This window comes from Euprymna scolopes, chromosome 38, assembly GCF_053919585.1.
Source record: "Euprymna scolopes isolate OS-2025 chromosome 38, ASM5391958v1, whole genome shotgun sequence".
Lineage (NCBI taxonomy): Eukaryota > Metazoa > Mollusca > Cephalopoda > Sepiida > Sepiolidae > Euprymna > Euprymna scolopes.
Window position 1 is genome coordinate 28,939,331 of NC_136519.1, and position 16,078 is coordinate 28,955,408.

The 16,078-nt window shown below is 34.7% G+C and overlaps 1 protein-coding gene across 10 annotated transcripts in view; it reads left to right on the plus strand.

Annotated features, from left to right (window-relative positions):
- The window catches only part of LOC145263108 (AT-rich interactive domain-containing protein 1B-like), a 161,563-nt gene that overhangs the window by 68,684 nt on the left and 76,801 nt on the right, over positions 1–16,078 (plus strand). For all 10 annotated transcript variants that reach the window (XM_080120038.1, XM_080120040.1, XM_080120042.1 and 7 more), the window contains exon 5: positions 3,838–4,003. In XM_080120038.1, the coding sequence (XP_079976164.1) occupies positions 3,838–4,003 (166 nt within the window). The remainder of the gene's footprint in view (positions 1–3,837; positions 4,004–16,078) is intronic.

Consider the following 16,078-nt stretch of genomic DNA (forward strand, 5'->3'; position numbering starts at 1 on the left):
TTACTTCAAAAGTGCTCAATATGTAGGTAGAGCTGATAGGAAGGGGCGCGGTGGATACTAGAAAGCTGATTGGTGAACTAAATCCTCAATAGAAGAGGACCATATAAAAACGATAAACAACCACAGAATTCACGCATAAGCCTGAGGAATCCTAGAGTGGATGAAACGCCGAATATTCAGTGTAGCTTAATCGGCATATATATTTTATAAATTACTATATATATATATATATATATATATATATATATATATATATATATGCCAATCAAATAACGTGATACAAGAATCTAAAATTGGCTAGTCAGAATCAAAGTTTGATATGCTAGTTTAAATGTTATTTAAAAATTTAGCAAGATGTGTTTATAATGCATCTATGTTCACTTTTTCATCTAACACATCAGATTACAGACCACCTCCACCTATGAATTTGCTCATAGAGAATAATTATACATTAAGAACAAGACCCACTCTCTCATTCTCCAGGTAAATGATTCCTGTACATTGTGCTTTTATGTAATGAACCTAATTGGTCATCAGTGTTATTTTGGAATTTGTCTCCGAGATTACCAAAGCCATAACATGCCGTTTAGTCTGCAGTCTCAATGGAGGGGGTTGAGACATGGTTTGATACCTTTCTAGTGGCATATGCACTTTAGTCTACATTGGTAAACATAAACGTATTCATAACACATGGAATAAATATGCAAAAGTTGAGCCACTTCTTGCACTCAATGGTCAGGTCAAAATGACCTATTTAAAATTAATTCAATTTGATACAAGAGATGCACCTTTTTTGATATCAGTTGTAAGATTAATTTTCTTATTGGTTTTGTAAAAAATACATTTTAATAATTGTTTTTTTAATTGAATGATTGTTTGGATTTTAATATAGACAAATATTTAGTGTCCCATTCTTGAGAGGGACTGATTTGAATTTCAACAAGTTGTAGTCTTTCTAAACTTGAAGTGGAAGACCAAATTTTATTCCCCCCCCCCCCAACCACATGTAGAAAGATAAATTTGCATTAAAGTTAATATTTATCTGTAAAGAAATAATAAAAAAAAACATTTTGTTTCGTGTGTGCAACAAAGTCATGAATGAAATGTTTTTCATTTTAAATTAATCACCTTAAAATGCATGGTTTAACAAGATGTCAAATATCATTTTTCAAATCTTTTTTTATGACTCGTCTGAGGATTGAACGAGATCTTTCGGGCCCATTCAGTGGAAAAAAAAAAAATTTATTTGAATGAAATCATTATCTTCTATCCTAATTTTATTAACATCAAAATCTATTTAACGCTGCATATAGTAATTTACAACAATCCATAAACTTGCATTATGCCTTGTCATATTTTCTTCTCTCTGTGTATGTATGTGTATATATATATATATATATAGCAATTTAGCGTCAGAATCTTTGTAAGGACTCCTCGGCAAATGCGGAAAATTCTGTGTAGCTTAATTGGTAGTTATTTTCATAACTTACTATCTAGCTCTACTCAAGTATTGAGCACTGTTAGTAAATACTGAAAACCGATACATAAAATATCTTACAAAATTTTATGTGGATATTTGTAATAATAGTTGTGCGTGCATGCAATATCTTTGTCAATAGTAAACCATCTGTCGCTAAGATGCTGAAGACAGATACTATAGTTTAAAAAACAAAACAACTTATATTGAATGGTAAAATGGCTAGGCATTTTTAAATGAATGGGGGGGGCTGATTTAATCTATTCTGTTATCTTTTAATGGGATGGGTAATATAATATAGCTTCACCTTTTTTTAAGGAGGTGAGGTATTACATTCTCTTTTGGAAGAGAGGTGATAATGTAGTATTTGTTCTATTGTCATGAAACTTTAAGTAGGAGGCAGTGTAGTTCAGTATATTTTCTGATGCCATAATGTCATCCCATGCATTACCACTTCAATTGTGCAGTATATTTTCATTTGTCATGGTACATTTCTACCAAACATTACTTCCTCCTTGGGCGGGTGTATAGTATATGCTTGTTATTCTGTTATTTATTACTTCCTCTTTTGAAGGTCAGTGTAATATTTTCATTAAGATTCACTCCTAAACTGATTAACTGATCATTATAAATTTTTTAATGCAGTTGCTAGGTGTAAGAGGGCGGGTTATATTTAGTTAAATTTAGTTTTATGCAAAGAAGTAGAAGCTATTTGGGAAAATTTAGATACCTTCCATTATTAAAGTTTTAATATGCATGTAAAACCCCCTTGTTTGAATTCAGAAAAAGCATTTTAATCTTTTTAAGCGGAGACTGATTTGTGCTGACTCGTTAGTTTTATGTCCATATTTTTAGTCATTTGGATTGATTTATAATCTGAACAATAGTTATGAAATAATTCTTAAAGTTATAAAATTAAAGTTGTATGAGTTTTTATAAGGAATTTAGAAATTATTTATATATTAATATGATAGCTTGTGTGTCTTACATCTTTTTTTCTTCCGAGTGACAACCTTCCATTTCTCAAGTTATATATGCCCCCCCCCTACCTATTTCTTCATAAGTTTCGGTTTAAGCTTATTTTTGACATGACAACTTCATACTATACGAATCAATAGAAATTGACTCTATATATACAAAATCTGCATGAATTAAAATATCATACTTAAGCGTATTTTCGGACCGGACTATGCCGGGTGTTCCTGCTAGCTTAGATAAATACTTTTGCAGTTTTAACAAAAGAGCTACAATAATATCAGTGTCTCCATTTACGCTGAACATCCACAGAATGCCAACTTCAATATATTACATATGAAAGAGTTTGCTGTGGAATTTCCACAGGTCTTGCTAGTTTTTACTGCTGCTAAGGAAATTATTTTCGATCCAGTTTGTGGCTTAACATCCACATCACTTGACCAATTGTCACCAAGCTTGATAAATATATTTCTCACAATTTAACTTAGAATTGATTTAATTTTTGGATATCTAGTTAAAAGGTCATGGTAATATAAAGGTGAAGGTCACATTTGGCAATAACTTCAGTTCTGCTTGCCAATAAATAACTGCATGTTAGAACATTGAACCTTGCAAAACTTGTCAAAATTCTGATGTAATTTCAACTTTGGATTTTTTAAATTTGATGTATGGAACTGATGCTTTTAATAACAGTAACCACCACATAAAATTTCAACTTGATTAGATCAATACCTCTGTTGAGTCTAGAACGACAAAGGATACCTGCTGTAGAGGCAGCGGCACATTTAATTGTGTAGCAAGGGTTGTGCAATCTCCAACCATACTTCTGAATTGACACTGCTTGACTCCAGTGGCAAGGAGAAGTCCAGGACGACTGAAAACAATGCTGAGATAAACAGACTACATACAGCACCTGGAAGTCGCAAATGGTCACTCATCTGGTACTGGCCAGGCTCATCGCTACTTAACTTCAGTGATTTGATAGGACCGGTGTATCAAATGTGATTATGCTGTATACTTGATTAGATAGTTTTTGAGTTATTCATAGCATAAGTTTGAGAATACTTTTACCCGTTTTTAAAGAAAAGAGCTGAAAAGTTTACTTTAAAAATAGTTTTATAAATCCATAGAATCCCAGAAATTTTTTACTGTGTTTATAAACAGTAGAACTACTTATTTATAGTAGGTTTTTGTAGTACAAAATGAATTATTCTCCAATTATTATTATTATTTTTTTTTTTTTATAGTAAATATTAAATCAAAATATTTATCTGGTTTGATAGGTTCTAAACAGGTTTTGCTGTCTAACTGAACAAATTTATCAGCACATATTTTGTATTTCTGACGTTTTGGTTAAATTGTAATTTTGTTTTTTTCTTTTTTAGGATCAAAACAGTACATTTGATGAAATGAATTCAGAAAACACACGGGGATCCCAAGGAACTCCAACACCATCAGGAGGCCTTCATCCTGGTGTATCCAACCTTCGAGTTACTCCATCACCTGCTGGTTCAACTGGTTCTCGATCAAATACGCCTGCATCTATTACAGGTAATTGTTTTATTAATGTACACAGATACACATGTTGTACCCCTGATACCTATAACGTTTCCAGTTTGTGTGAAATTGTTACTTTTTCAAATAAGCAATTTTTTCATCTTTTAATGATTAAAGAATCTGGAGTATTCCACACATCTGAATGTGTGCAACAATTGAAAAATAATAACATTAATCCCCTCCCCCAACCCTTTTTTCCGGTTTCCGTCAGGTATTGACCACAGAAATGGGGACAGCGGTAGAAAAATAAAAGAAATATTTTTTTTTTTTTTTAACTTTACTCTTGTTTTAAAAATGTGTAAAATTGTATGTGTTTAAGTGTGTATGTAAAAAATAAAACAATTATTGATAAAAAATATATATTTGTTAAATATCCGTCAGACTATGGGGTTGTGCCTGTAAAGGTGATTGAACACTGTCGTCTGTGGCTGAATACACCTATCTTTGATTTACATTGTTGATTGCAGACATCACAGGTGTAGGTCACTGCATCATATTAGTAGTCCGTTAAATTTTGTTGACTGTCCTTTCTGAATAGTCTTGGTTTCTGCCCATTCTGCAATGGCTCTTTCACTAGTAGTTAAGCCTTTGGTTACCGTTTGTCTCCAGATATTGCAGATTTTAACTTTAAGCTAAAGTTCGCTATATATGTATATGTATATATAAACTTATGTAATTCTCACCTTTTTGTCCATCTCTCTAAAACAAATAAGCAAACAAAATAAAATGGACACAATAAATTCACTGACAAGAAGGAGCTTCTCTGTGAATACATCTTTGAGACACCTTGTGTATATATTTTATTTTGTGTGTGTGTGTATCATGAAACGACTCAACATGTACAAGACTTCTGAAGTTACTAGTGTTTCTGTAAAGATATTCTTTAGAGTTGAGAACAACACACACAACTTAAATTATTTTGTGTTCTTTCTTTCTCCCATGACAAAACGTTCGCTTTTACACCTGAGCAGCAGCAGTCTTTTCCTTCTTTTTATCTCGCTAACCAACACCAAATGTGGCAGTGTCCGAAGCAGTGCCCAAAAGTGAAAGACTCCTGTCAAAAAAAAAAAAAAAATCCATCTTTGTCACCTCTGACTATCAACAGCGTCCAAATTTGCATATTTGTATTATATTTGTATCAGAAGGGTTCCAAGTTCACACATTGATGCTTCTCTACAGCAAGCACATGGCAATCGTAGGCACCTATTGCTATGCCTCTCTATACCTTTACTAAAGATTTATATTTAATAGACTTGCACAGCTTTTTACAATGTGGTAATTATAGAAAGATTGCTCCTTTCATCGGCAACTAAAATTCTAGCCTGGGTTCTATTAAGCATTGTTAACAAGAGTACCCAAGTCATGGTGGTTTCCAATTCTTTCTGCAGACTTTCCGTGACCTATTTGCACATACAATTTAAAATGTACAAAAATTCATGTATCATTATTCATAAGTAAACCTGGACAAAACCGTGAATTATAAACTTGACACGAAAACAGCGTGTACATTGATTTTTCGTTGATGGTAGTCAACTTTGTATACTATGCTATCACCATCAATCAGCTTTGTTCCCCCGATGAGATAGGATTACAAATTAAGAAAGCCTTTGATGCATTCAAGAACCATGTTTGAGTTAGAGCATTATGAAAGAATTAAAAGAAAAATTAAAATAGAAAATATCTGCATGTCATCTTTGCTATATTTATGTTAGTCTATTACAAGCATCTCAAGGTATAGGAATACTTTCATCAACACTGCCTATGTTTTGTACTTTAAATCAAACAGATGTGTGTAATACTCCTGATTCTGTTGTCTCCTCCAAAGAGTAATTCACTCCGTATAGAATTCCAAAACAGATGAGAAATGGGAAGAAAATCACAACACAACTTTGTTACGAAGATTGCATTCAAGAATCATTATAAAAAGACATACAACATAATCACTTGACATGCTCGTTCTTGTTAGATCATGAAAGTGAAGCAACATTGAGTCTGGTCATTACTAAAATGGGTGACCATTTAGTAATACCAGGTGCTACATGTGTTCTGGAGATAGATAGGTGCATGAAATAATGCAGCATCACCATAACCTGAAAGGGTTAAGATACTCATCCATCAAAGGGCAATATTGTCCTTGAAAATCCCAAATGTATGCGGTATTGAAGCAAATGGTTTCAACGGAACGCTGAACAGCTGAGATACCAGCATGACTGGTCAATGCAATCATATATGGCTGTCTGTGGTGAGTCAAGCTACACGTCCAACAACAGTGGTTTGTAGTTTGAGACTATTTCTTAATGGCTCACTTTAAATGACTAAATGGTATTAGGGTGAGCAAGTCCAGATTGTGCCTGACAAATCATATGAAAGAATTTTGCTGAGAGGGGTGGGGGACTAGATATCTCCATTAAAGTGTGTAAATATTTCCACTGGACCATCTACAAAAAAGTTTAATGTCCAATCTAACTGCAAATTCTGGAAGCATATATCAAAAGTGTATGAAATAAGTCATACACGATCCACTATTGATTATGCAATCCCTAACCCTAACCTCTTTAGAAAATGAAGTTTGTAAACCTGACAGTGATATAGGATGGAGAGAGTAGCAAGCCTAATTAAAGTTGGTGTCCCCAATGTTGCTGGTCTAAACAAAGCCAATGGGCAGAAGAGAATTAAGTGCCAAGTTCTTATGTACGACATGAAAAGAAACAAAATCATACTAAGATTTCCATCACTCAAGCAATCATAGGATCCATAAAGCTCATTAAAAAAGACTTGGAACACTACCTAGCAAATATACTCTGTTTACTTAAAGGATTGGTTAGAATCCTAAAATGATCTCTTAGTTGTAGTTCATGAAAAAAACGGGTGACTATTTGGCATTTAGTAGGATGCACTATCCCTAGTAAGAACAAAAAGAAAGCGTTTGTATGCCAACTTGACACTATCTTTGATTTGATTGTCTTTTGGTTTCTCTGTACCCGAGTTTATCAGGACCATCTGGCATAAGAATGCTTTGTCCTGACCAAATTTTCAAGATAATGTTATTTGAAGTCTAAATAAGACCCCATTGGAATGGTTATACTGACTTATATGACGACGAACTAGCCTGGGTACCCGGCGTTGCCCGAGTGTTTGGAGGTGTGTTGGGCAAAAAAAAAAAAGTGGTAGTGATCAGGCTCAAACTCATACCGCGAAGGAGGAAAAAAACCGTGAACATAAAAACAAAAAACATGACATCTTTACTGTTGCGCCCATCGCCAAACCGGAAGTGACATAGGTTTAAGTTAAGGCTAATCAATCGAAAAGAGGCGATGACTTTCGAAAATATCGGCGAAAAAAGTTACCCCTCCCTGTAGAAAAGTGGCCAGTTGAGGATGAAAGAATTCATGTTTTTGGCCAATTTTTCGATATTTGTTGTTCGAAGGGTTGAGCTTGAAAACCATACTGATCTCGTGAAAATCTGTTGCCTCTGTCGACATACACATATACATTTAAAAAGACAGATGAGATTTATATTATAAATGGTGCACCTTCTTGGGTTGCTATAGTTGTGTAACATTAGATGAATTCTAGTTCTGGAATCTGGCAAGACCAAGCAAAGACCATAAGAAAAATATTATATAACATAGCTAAGTGGTCCATTGGGGCAGAAGAAAATTATTCAGTCTTTGGGCATTTTAGTTTTTGAAAACTTCCACTTGGAACAGGAGATAAATGACTGTTCAAAATTATAAATTTTAATGATTATTTATATTACGAAAGTTTAATTTTATAAATAGCTTTTTTGAATCATGCATTGTCAGATAATGATTATTTTCATTTAATAAAAAAAAAACTTTTAAAAAATACCTGTAATTTATTTCTAAAATTTCAATAAATATTTAGATAATATTTTTTGTGTTAATTTAGTGTATTTGTTTTGCTTTTATAAAATAATTATGCAAAATATTTAAAAAAAAAAAACTGACTTCTGGAATTATCTTCCCCTCTTCCAAGTGGAAGTTTTCAAAGATGAAAAATTGTCCTCAAACTAAAAGGCACAAGTATCAATTATTCACTGTTTTACTAAAATGATGAAAAGAATCATAAATTCAGGAAGGGACCCTCTTAATTTCTGAGAGCAAAGTTGTAGAAAAAAAACCCAAAAAACATGAAAAAGAACTTAAAAACTATTTGAGGTGAATATAACAGGTGAACTGAGTGCAAAAAAGATCCAAGCAATTATATTTAAAATCATGAAATGAAACTGGTGCTACCAGATCAGGCTGTCTAGTGGCTTCCTGAGACGAAATGCACCTACATTAAACTTTTGCTTTTGTTTTCTATTCTCTTTTGTAAAACTTATGTACTACAAAAACAATAGCCCCTTCCCCTCCCCCTTTTTTTTTCTCCCTACTTCTCAACCCCCTGGAGAGAGTAAAAGCCTCTCAAAGGGGCCACCTGTTGGCCGTGGGTGGCGACCTGTAATGACTCGGAAAAGGATCCTGGTGGCTGAGCAACTGATATCAAGGGAAATTAAAGATATCAGTTGCAATACTCCACTTTGGCCTCGTACAAGGCTAAACAGGCCGTTGGAGGGGCCCGATCCGATCAATCAGCTAGTTACGTCAAGCCCTAACACTTCTACTTTTCTATCAATTTTCTCTAAACCGTAACAAATACAGTTCTACCCTGTACTACTATAAACTATATACATATTTTCCCCTCTTTTCCATGTGTTAGAAAGCGGAGGCTAGGGTCAAATGTGCCAAATGATTAAAGTCATGACATGGCTGTATAGTGCCGGAAGTTACCACAAATGACTTGGATTGTGTAACTAAAGGATTATGGGTGCTCATGGCTCCCATTTGGAACATGTATACTGTTTATGTAGCCCTGGCATGACAATGTGAATGGGTTTCCCACTTAACATGCCCTAATATTGGACTCCGAGGTGGGTGGGAAGCATAAACAATGAATTAAAATATATATATATATATGGCCAAGTATAAAAACTCCAAGCGCCAACACGTCGACTCGGATAGTTCAGATAATGAACTACATCAAACATCCTCAAAATTTATTGTATTGGAATCCGCCGAAGAAACCAAAATAACTGACTTATTACCGTATATTATACATAAAATTATATCAGCATATATTACCCCAAACAATGTAAAAACTTTAAAAAATAAAACCCTACTGGTGGAAGTGGAAAGAGAAAAACATGCCACTTTTCCCCTAGGAATGAAAACTTTCCACAACATAAATATCAAAACTTATCCACACAAGAATCTGAATACATCCAAAGATGTACTAAAATCAAAAGACCTATCAATGTGCACTACTGAAGAGATAGCAAAAGAACTTAAAAACCAAAGAGTAATAAACGTTAAAAGAATTACAATAAAAAAAGAGAATCAGACTATACATACGAACACTTACATTATGCAGTTTGATAAACCCACTATCCTAAAAGAAATCAAAATTGGGTTCAACATTGAAAAAGTTAAACCCTTTATACCAAACCCACTTTGGTGCTTTAAATGCCAGAAGTTTGGGCACCATGAGGATGCATGTAGGGGACGAGCAGTGTGCGGCATATCTGGCCAGAGAGATCCAAACCACACTGTCAATGACTGTAATCAAGAGTGCAAATGTGCAAATTGTGGAGAAAACCATCCTGCTTATGCTAGAGCATGCAGAATCTGGAAGAAAGAAAAGGAAGTAGTGTCAATAAAACATAACAAAAACATCTCCTTCCTCGAAGCCAGGAAAATAGTAGATGGAAACATGAAGGAAAAGACATACTCTCAAGTCACCTATCATCCAACATTACTAACCAAGATTACAAATACAAAATACTAATAAACAAATTGTTACAATTGGGACCAAACAACTGGCCCAAATTTATAAATGAAATCAAACCAAACATATCATCAAAAATTAATCGTCCCATTAAATCATCAATTAATGTTACCAATAAAACAAATTCTCAACCAAAATCAGAACATCCAAGAAAACAAAGTCGATCAAAAGAAAGACCACAAACATCACCAGTACGTCGTGCAGATGCTGAAAAAGACGAAACTAAGGAAAAACAAAATCAGTTAAAAGAAAGACCACACAGGTCACCAAGACGTCTTCCCTATGGTGAAAAAAAAACACTTGAAAAACAAACAAAAAATATATCTACCAAAAAACAAAATAATATAAAGAAATTACCACAAACAGAAGCCACTACTACTACTACTACTACAAATAGATTCATAGAATTAGAAGACATGGAAACTGAAGTTACTCCTCAAACCCCAAAAAAATCCTCATGAATTACAAGAAAATCCAATGGAATTGCTATGGATTGAAGGCAAATTACAATGAAATTTTATTGTTGCAAACCAAATTTAATCCTTTGGTTATTTATCTCCAAGAAACCTTCCTTAAGAATGAGGACAATTTGAATATAAAACACTATCAATAATATAACTATATTCATAATACAGGACTTAATAATACTGTAACCATTGCAAAATGCAATCATATTCTGCAAAGCAGATAACAGAAATGACAAAATCCACTATAAAACAACCAAATCAAATGCTACGAACTAACCATTGAAAATACAAGGAGCTTGAAGAATAAAAATCTCATAAAATAACTGGATACAATATTGAAAATAACTGGATTCGGCATTAAATAACCCACAAAGGGTTGATATGCCGTTAAACAAATTAAATAAATAAATAAATAAAATCATAAAAAAGATATCTTGGAGTCTCTGAAATTGCAGGTAAATTATCTGATACCCACTAGGATGTTCCATTCTTGGCAAAAAAAAAGAAATAATGATTATCAAAATTTCCCGCCAACACCTGGAGGCGATTTTATATTCTACATATGTGACAGGAAAGTTAAATCAATGACTGGTATTATAAGTCATTGACTATCACCCCAATAAATGTTAATGTGTAGGAATGGAAGTGGGGGGAGGTGCATAAATGAATGGCTTGGCCTACTTTTAATGGTTATAATTGCTTTGCTGCAAATCTATAACTGAGGTGTGTGTGTGTGTGTACGTGTGTATACATACACACACACACACATACACAGAGCATAATCACGTTGACACTCTGGTTCTCGTCAGATCACCGAAGTTGAGCATAGTTAGTACCAAATGGGTGACCGTTTAGAAATTTCAGGTGCGGTATGTGCTTTCCGCGTATTTCAGCATTGTTTCCAGTCGTTTTGAACCTTCACTTGCCACTGGTATTTAACAACGCCAACTAGGGAGATATGTCATTGGAGATTGCGCAATTCTTGCCATAAAAATTCCACGTGCTTGCACCTGTATAGTGAGTATTCATAGTCTGTCAAGACTGAAGGAAGCTACCGTGTGTGTGTGTGTCTCCACGGTAGATATGACTCCTCAACCAGATTTATGGTAACTCCTCTAAGAGAAGGAAACTTGAGTAAAGTTGTCTCCATAGTGATTATTGTCATCTTGCCTTGAAATGTCACTAGGCTATAATTATGGAAGCTCAAAGAGTGGTACTCGTGTTGGACGAGTGCTCATCATTATGATCCAACATTGTACAGATGACTCTACAATGTCGCATGTCACCCAAATATAAGTCCATATAGCCATGAAGGATTGTGAAGTGTACAGATATAATCTGCTGGGAATACGCAGTCACAATTCTGTTTTGCAGCAAACAAAAAAAGGTCAGATACAGAAGTGATGAATGGCGAAATGTGATGAGGTTACAATCTGTGAAGATAGAGAATTTTCCACGTTTCATCCTTGTAAGGACTAGTTAAAAAAAAAAATTTTAAGCTCAATTGCCATAAAGTGGTGCGGATTACTTTTTAATTTACTGGATCCATGAATTTGATTTTACCCCCCCCCCCCCCCCCCCCCCCCGAAAGGAAAAAAAACTCTTAAATTGCTCCGTTACAAGGAAAATGATGGATTGATCACTTTGACTGTCTTTACAGTTAACTTGTAATGGGTTAGGGTAAATTCACTAATGGAAATTTCCTATAAAAAAAAAAGTTAACAGATTTGCTGTGTAGTGTGATCCAGTTTTTTTTAAAAAAATGTATGCATTGGGATGTAAGAATGAAGTTGTTTTAAGATTTTTATGCATCGATTTCTTTTCTTTTTTATTATTATGATTAGCATCTCTGTTATGATAATAGAAATGTTTTATGTATCTATAATTATACTAAAGGTAAGTTAATTAACGTTTGTTTCTCTAAAGCTTTTGTATGTTTTTTTAATCATACAAAATATATGTCATTTTTGGGATTGGGTTTGTAAAACTTGTATTTTAATTGTTTTAATTGCCATTTTCAAATGATTGGTGTGACCCATTTCTTAATTTCTTTGAATTTTATTTCATTATGTTTAAATTCCATTCTTATCTGTGATTTCTTCTTCTTTCAACAAGCAAAGATATTAAAGAAATGAAAGAAAAAAATGGATTCCATTATAAATAAGAAAATATAACTACAGTCTGTAATACTATTTAACCTAATTACTTATTTATTTATTTTTTTTTTTTACAAAGGAGTCACCACTTATCAAGGCCTGGAAGCCACTCAAGGATAAGGGTTAATGAGTGTACAGTGGTCAGGGGGAACACGTAATCGTTAGTGGTCGAAATTTGGTAAATTGGATTACTTAAGGGGATGCCTTATCAAGAATTTGTTCACATTGGACTTGAAGACGACCATATTGTAGTCAGTTGGAAAGAAGGAAAACTGAACAGTTCCACAGGTGTTCAGTTCTAAGATGAACCTTTGTTCATGGAATATACATTTAGGTTTAGGCACAGATAAAGAGTGGGGGAAATTATTGATAGTGGTTTCAGCTAGACAGATGTTTTTCGTGAAAGTTAAGCCGGGGGGGGGGCATAGATTGGAGCTCAGGCAAGCACCTGCCATGAAAATAATAAAGCAGAGACATGCTCGCAACATTTCTGTGAGAAAGAAGTTCCAGGGAAGAGAAAAGGGCATCCCCCCACTAGGCTACAAAGTCTATTTTGAACTCTGTCAAGGCAGGATAAGCTGATAGAATCGGCTTATTCTGCCTAAATGTGTCAACAGTACTCCATCCTTATAAATGTAGAGAATTGCATCAACAGTGACATATCTACTGGAATAGAACAATCCCACCATTTTCCCAGCAGCTCTGGCAACGGATTTGATGTATGTGTTCCATCTCAGATCAAGAGTAAATGTCAAGCTCAGAAGTTTGTCAAAACATGGAGTCTCCTCAAGATGAGAGCCATTCATTTCAATTAATGCCAAACAGGGATCAGAGCGTTGATGATGTAAAGATAGAAGTTTTGTCTTAGATGCATCAAAATTAACCAACCACCTCTTTCTCCATTGCACCACATGCTCAAAATCAGAGGAGTGAGAATCAGAGAAAACTTGGTCATTTACGGCCTTTGAGGTGTTGCCATAGATGGTAGTGTCGTCAGCATAAATGTCTACAAATGTTCTTAGAATGTGATTTGGGAGATCATTGATATAGATCAGAAAGAGATTTAGGCCTAGGATGGATCCCTGAGGGACTCCAGCATTAATATTGTGAGCTTCAGATTTTTGCCCATCAACCACTACTCTTCTGACCCTATGAGAGCGAAATGATTTAGACGTTTCCAGCTATACCGTAGCTGGAGATTTTATGGCGTAGACCTTTGTTCCAAAGGCAATTGCCTTAAAAAAGAAGCCTCCATTGAGAGATTCGCTAATCCTATGGGATATATCTCTTAACACATCAACTGTCAATCTAGCAGAACAGAAACCATATTGCATGTCACTGAAGAGCTTATTTTTTGCTGAGGTGGTTAACTACTTCTCTATTTAACACAGATTCTGGCAACTTACTCATGACGTACAGGAGACTGATTGGTCTGTATTGAGAGGGAGATGAGCAATCACCTGAAATTTTAAATACGGGGCATACTGATGAGGTTTTCCAGGTTGTTGGGAAACAATTCTCCTTAAGATAACACTTAAATAGCTTTGTAAGTATGAGAGCTAGTTCTGGTTGAAATTTTTTCAGCGCTATAATAGGAATGCCGTCAGGGCCAGTTGCTTTACTGGAATCAAGGTTTTTGATAGCTTGGCAACATCATGCACAGATATTTGTATGTCGCATAGCATGTTTTCAGACACAGGAGGAAATACGGAGGATTGGCGGCCCTGATCACGTAGAGTAGAATTAGCTACAAAGAGTTTGGCTTTGTCCGATGCTGATGAGATTATTTTAGGTCCATTGATGATGGTTGGGATAGAGCACACACGCTTCTATTCAGGACCCTGTTTGTTATTTGCCAAAATTGGTGGGAACTAAGCCGCTGCTTAGCTACTTTGGAAAGCGGCTTTAGTCTTGGTACATCTATTACATTGGAAGCAATCGAAATAGTGATTTCTGTGGATCAAACTTTTAAATTTGATTTGAGCCAAAAAAAATATTACGGGATCAAAATTGGGGTCAAAGTTAAAAAAAAAAAAATTGACCTCTGCGGTCTCTACCAAATTACTCAGCCAATTTTTGGTCTAAACATTTGAAATTTTACATAAAGTTTATTCAGACATAGAGCAAGCTTTTTAATCGGTTTTTGGCCGAAAATTTGTCTGCCAAGGGATCAAAATTCAAAAGATTCGATCTTTGTGGTCTCTAGCAAACTATTCAACCAATTTTGGGTCAAAACATTTGAAATTTTACATAAAGGGTATTCAGACATGCAGCAAGCTTTTTAATCCATTTTTGGACGAAAATTGGGCTGCCAAGAGGTCATGATTGAAAGAGTTGACCTTTGCAAACTCTACCAAACTCCTCCGTCAATTTTGGTTCTAAACACTTGAAATTTTAGATGTAGGTTACCTGGACATGAATCAAACATATATATATATATATATATATATATATATATATATATATATATATATATATATATATGCACATAGTTTTATCGTTATTTCCATGGCAGGGGCTCGTCTGAACTCCAATCCCCCCCCCTCACCAATCTTTCACGAAAAACACCCGTTTAGCTGAATCCACTGTGAAAAATTTCCCCCACTTTTTATCTGTGCCTAAATCAAAACGTGGATTCCATGAACAAAGCTTCTTTCTTAGAACTGCATGCCTGTGGAACTCTGTTCCGTCTGCCTGCTTCCCACCTGACTACAACTTGGATGTCTTCAAGTCCAACGTAAACAAATTCCTAATGAACTGCCCCCTTACTTCATCAAATCTCCACACTAACGTACTGTACTTGCAATAACCCTTATCCCTGAGTGGCTTCTGGGCCTTGATAAGTGGTGACCACCTTGTAAAAAAAAAAACAAAAAAAAAAAAAAAACAACATAGTTATCAACAATACATTGGTCCTGAGCAAAGCTGGGCTGAACTGCGAGTATATATTCTTAATTCACTGTAATATCAATACAGGCCGACTTTAACCTGTGTCTCCCATTCCATGTGTAGTGTTTTATGTAATATTGTCTTGCTACAGAGCATCTAAAGTGTCAACAAAGTCGGTGGTTTCCTAACCTAGTTTTCAAGAAGAGGAGGTTATGGTTTCTAATTATAACTCGCCCAGATAAGTATGTACTCTTATCCGTACCTGCCGCCCCTCCCCTTTCAAAGATATGAAAACAATCTTGACTCATCAGCAGTAATGGATAACTAATAAGGAAAATGAAAGTAACTCTCCTTTTGCTCATGGGTGGATCACTCTTCTGGCTAAAAAGTCATTTAATCAATTTCATTTTCTTTAAATGAAGTTGTAATTGATGTTGCACTTGTTATTTCAGAATGATAACTAGCAAAGGAGAAGGATGGAGAGTGGGGGGGATCACAGTTGATATTTTCATTTTATCTACCTGCTAAAAAATATACTCTTTCCGAGACAGGTTAAACTAATTCTCAGAAGAGGATAGTCTTGCACCACTTTTATGCCCCCCTTAAGATAGATTAAAATAAAGATATGATACTAAACCTTATGTCTACAATCCTTATTCTAATTTTGATCAAAATCCATGACCTGATTTTGATTTCAGAAAATGCTT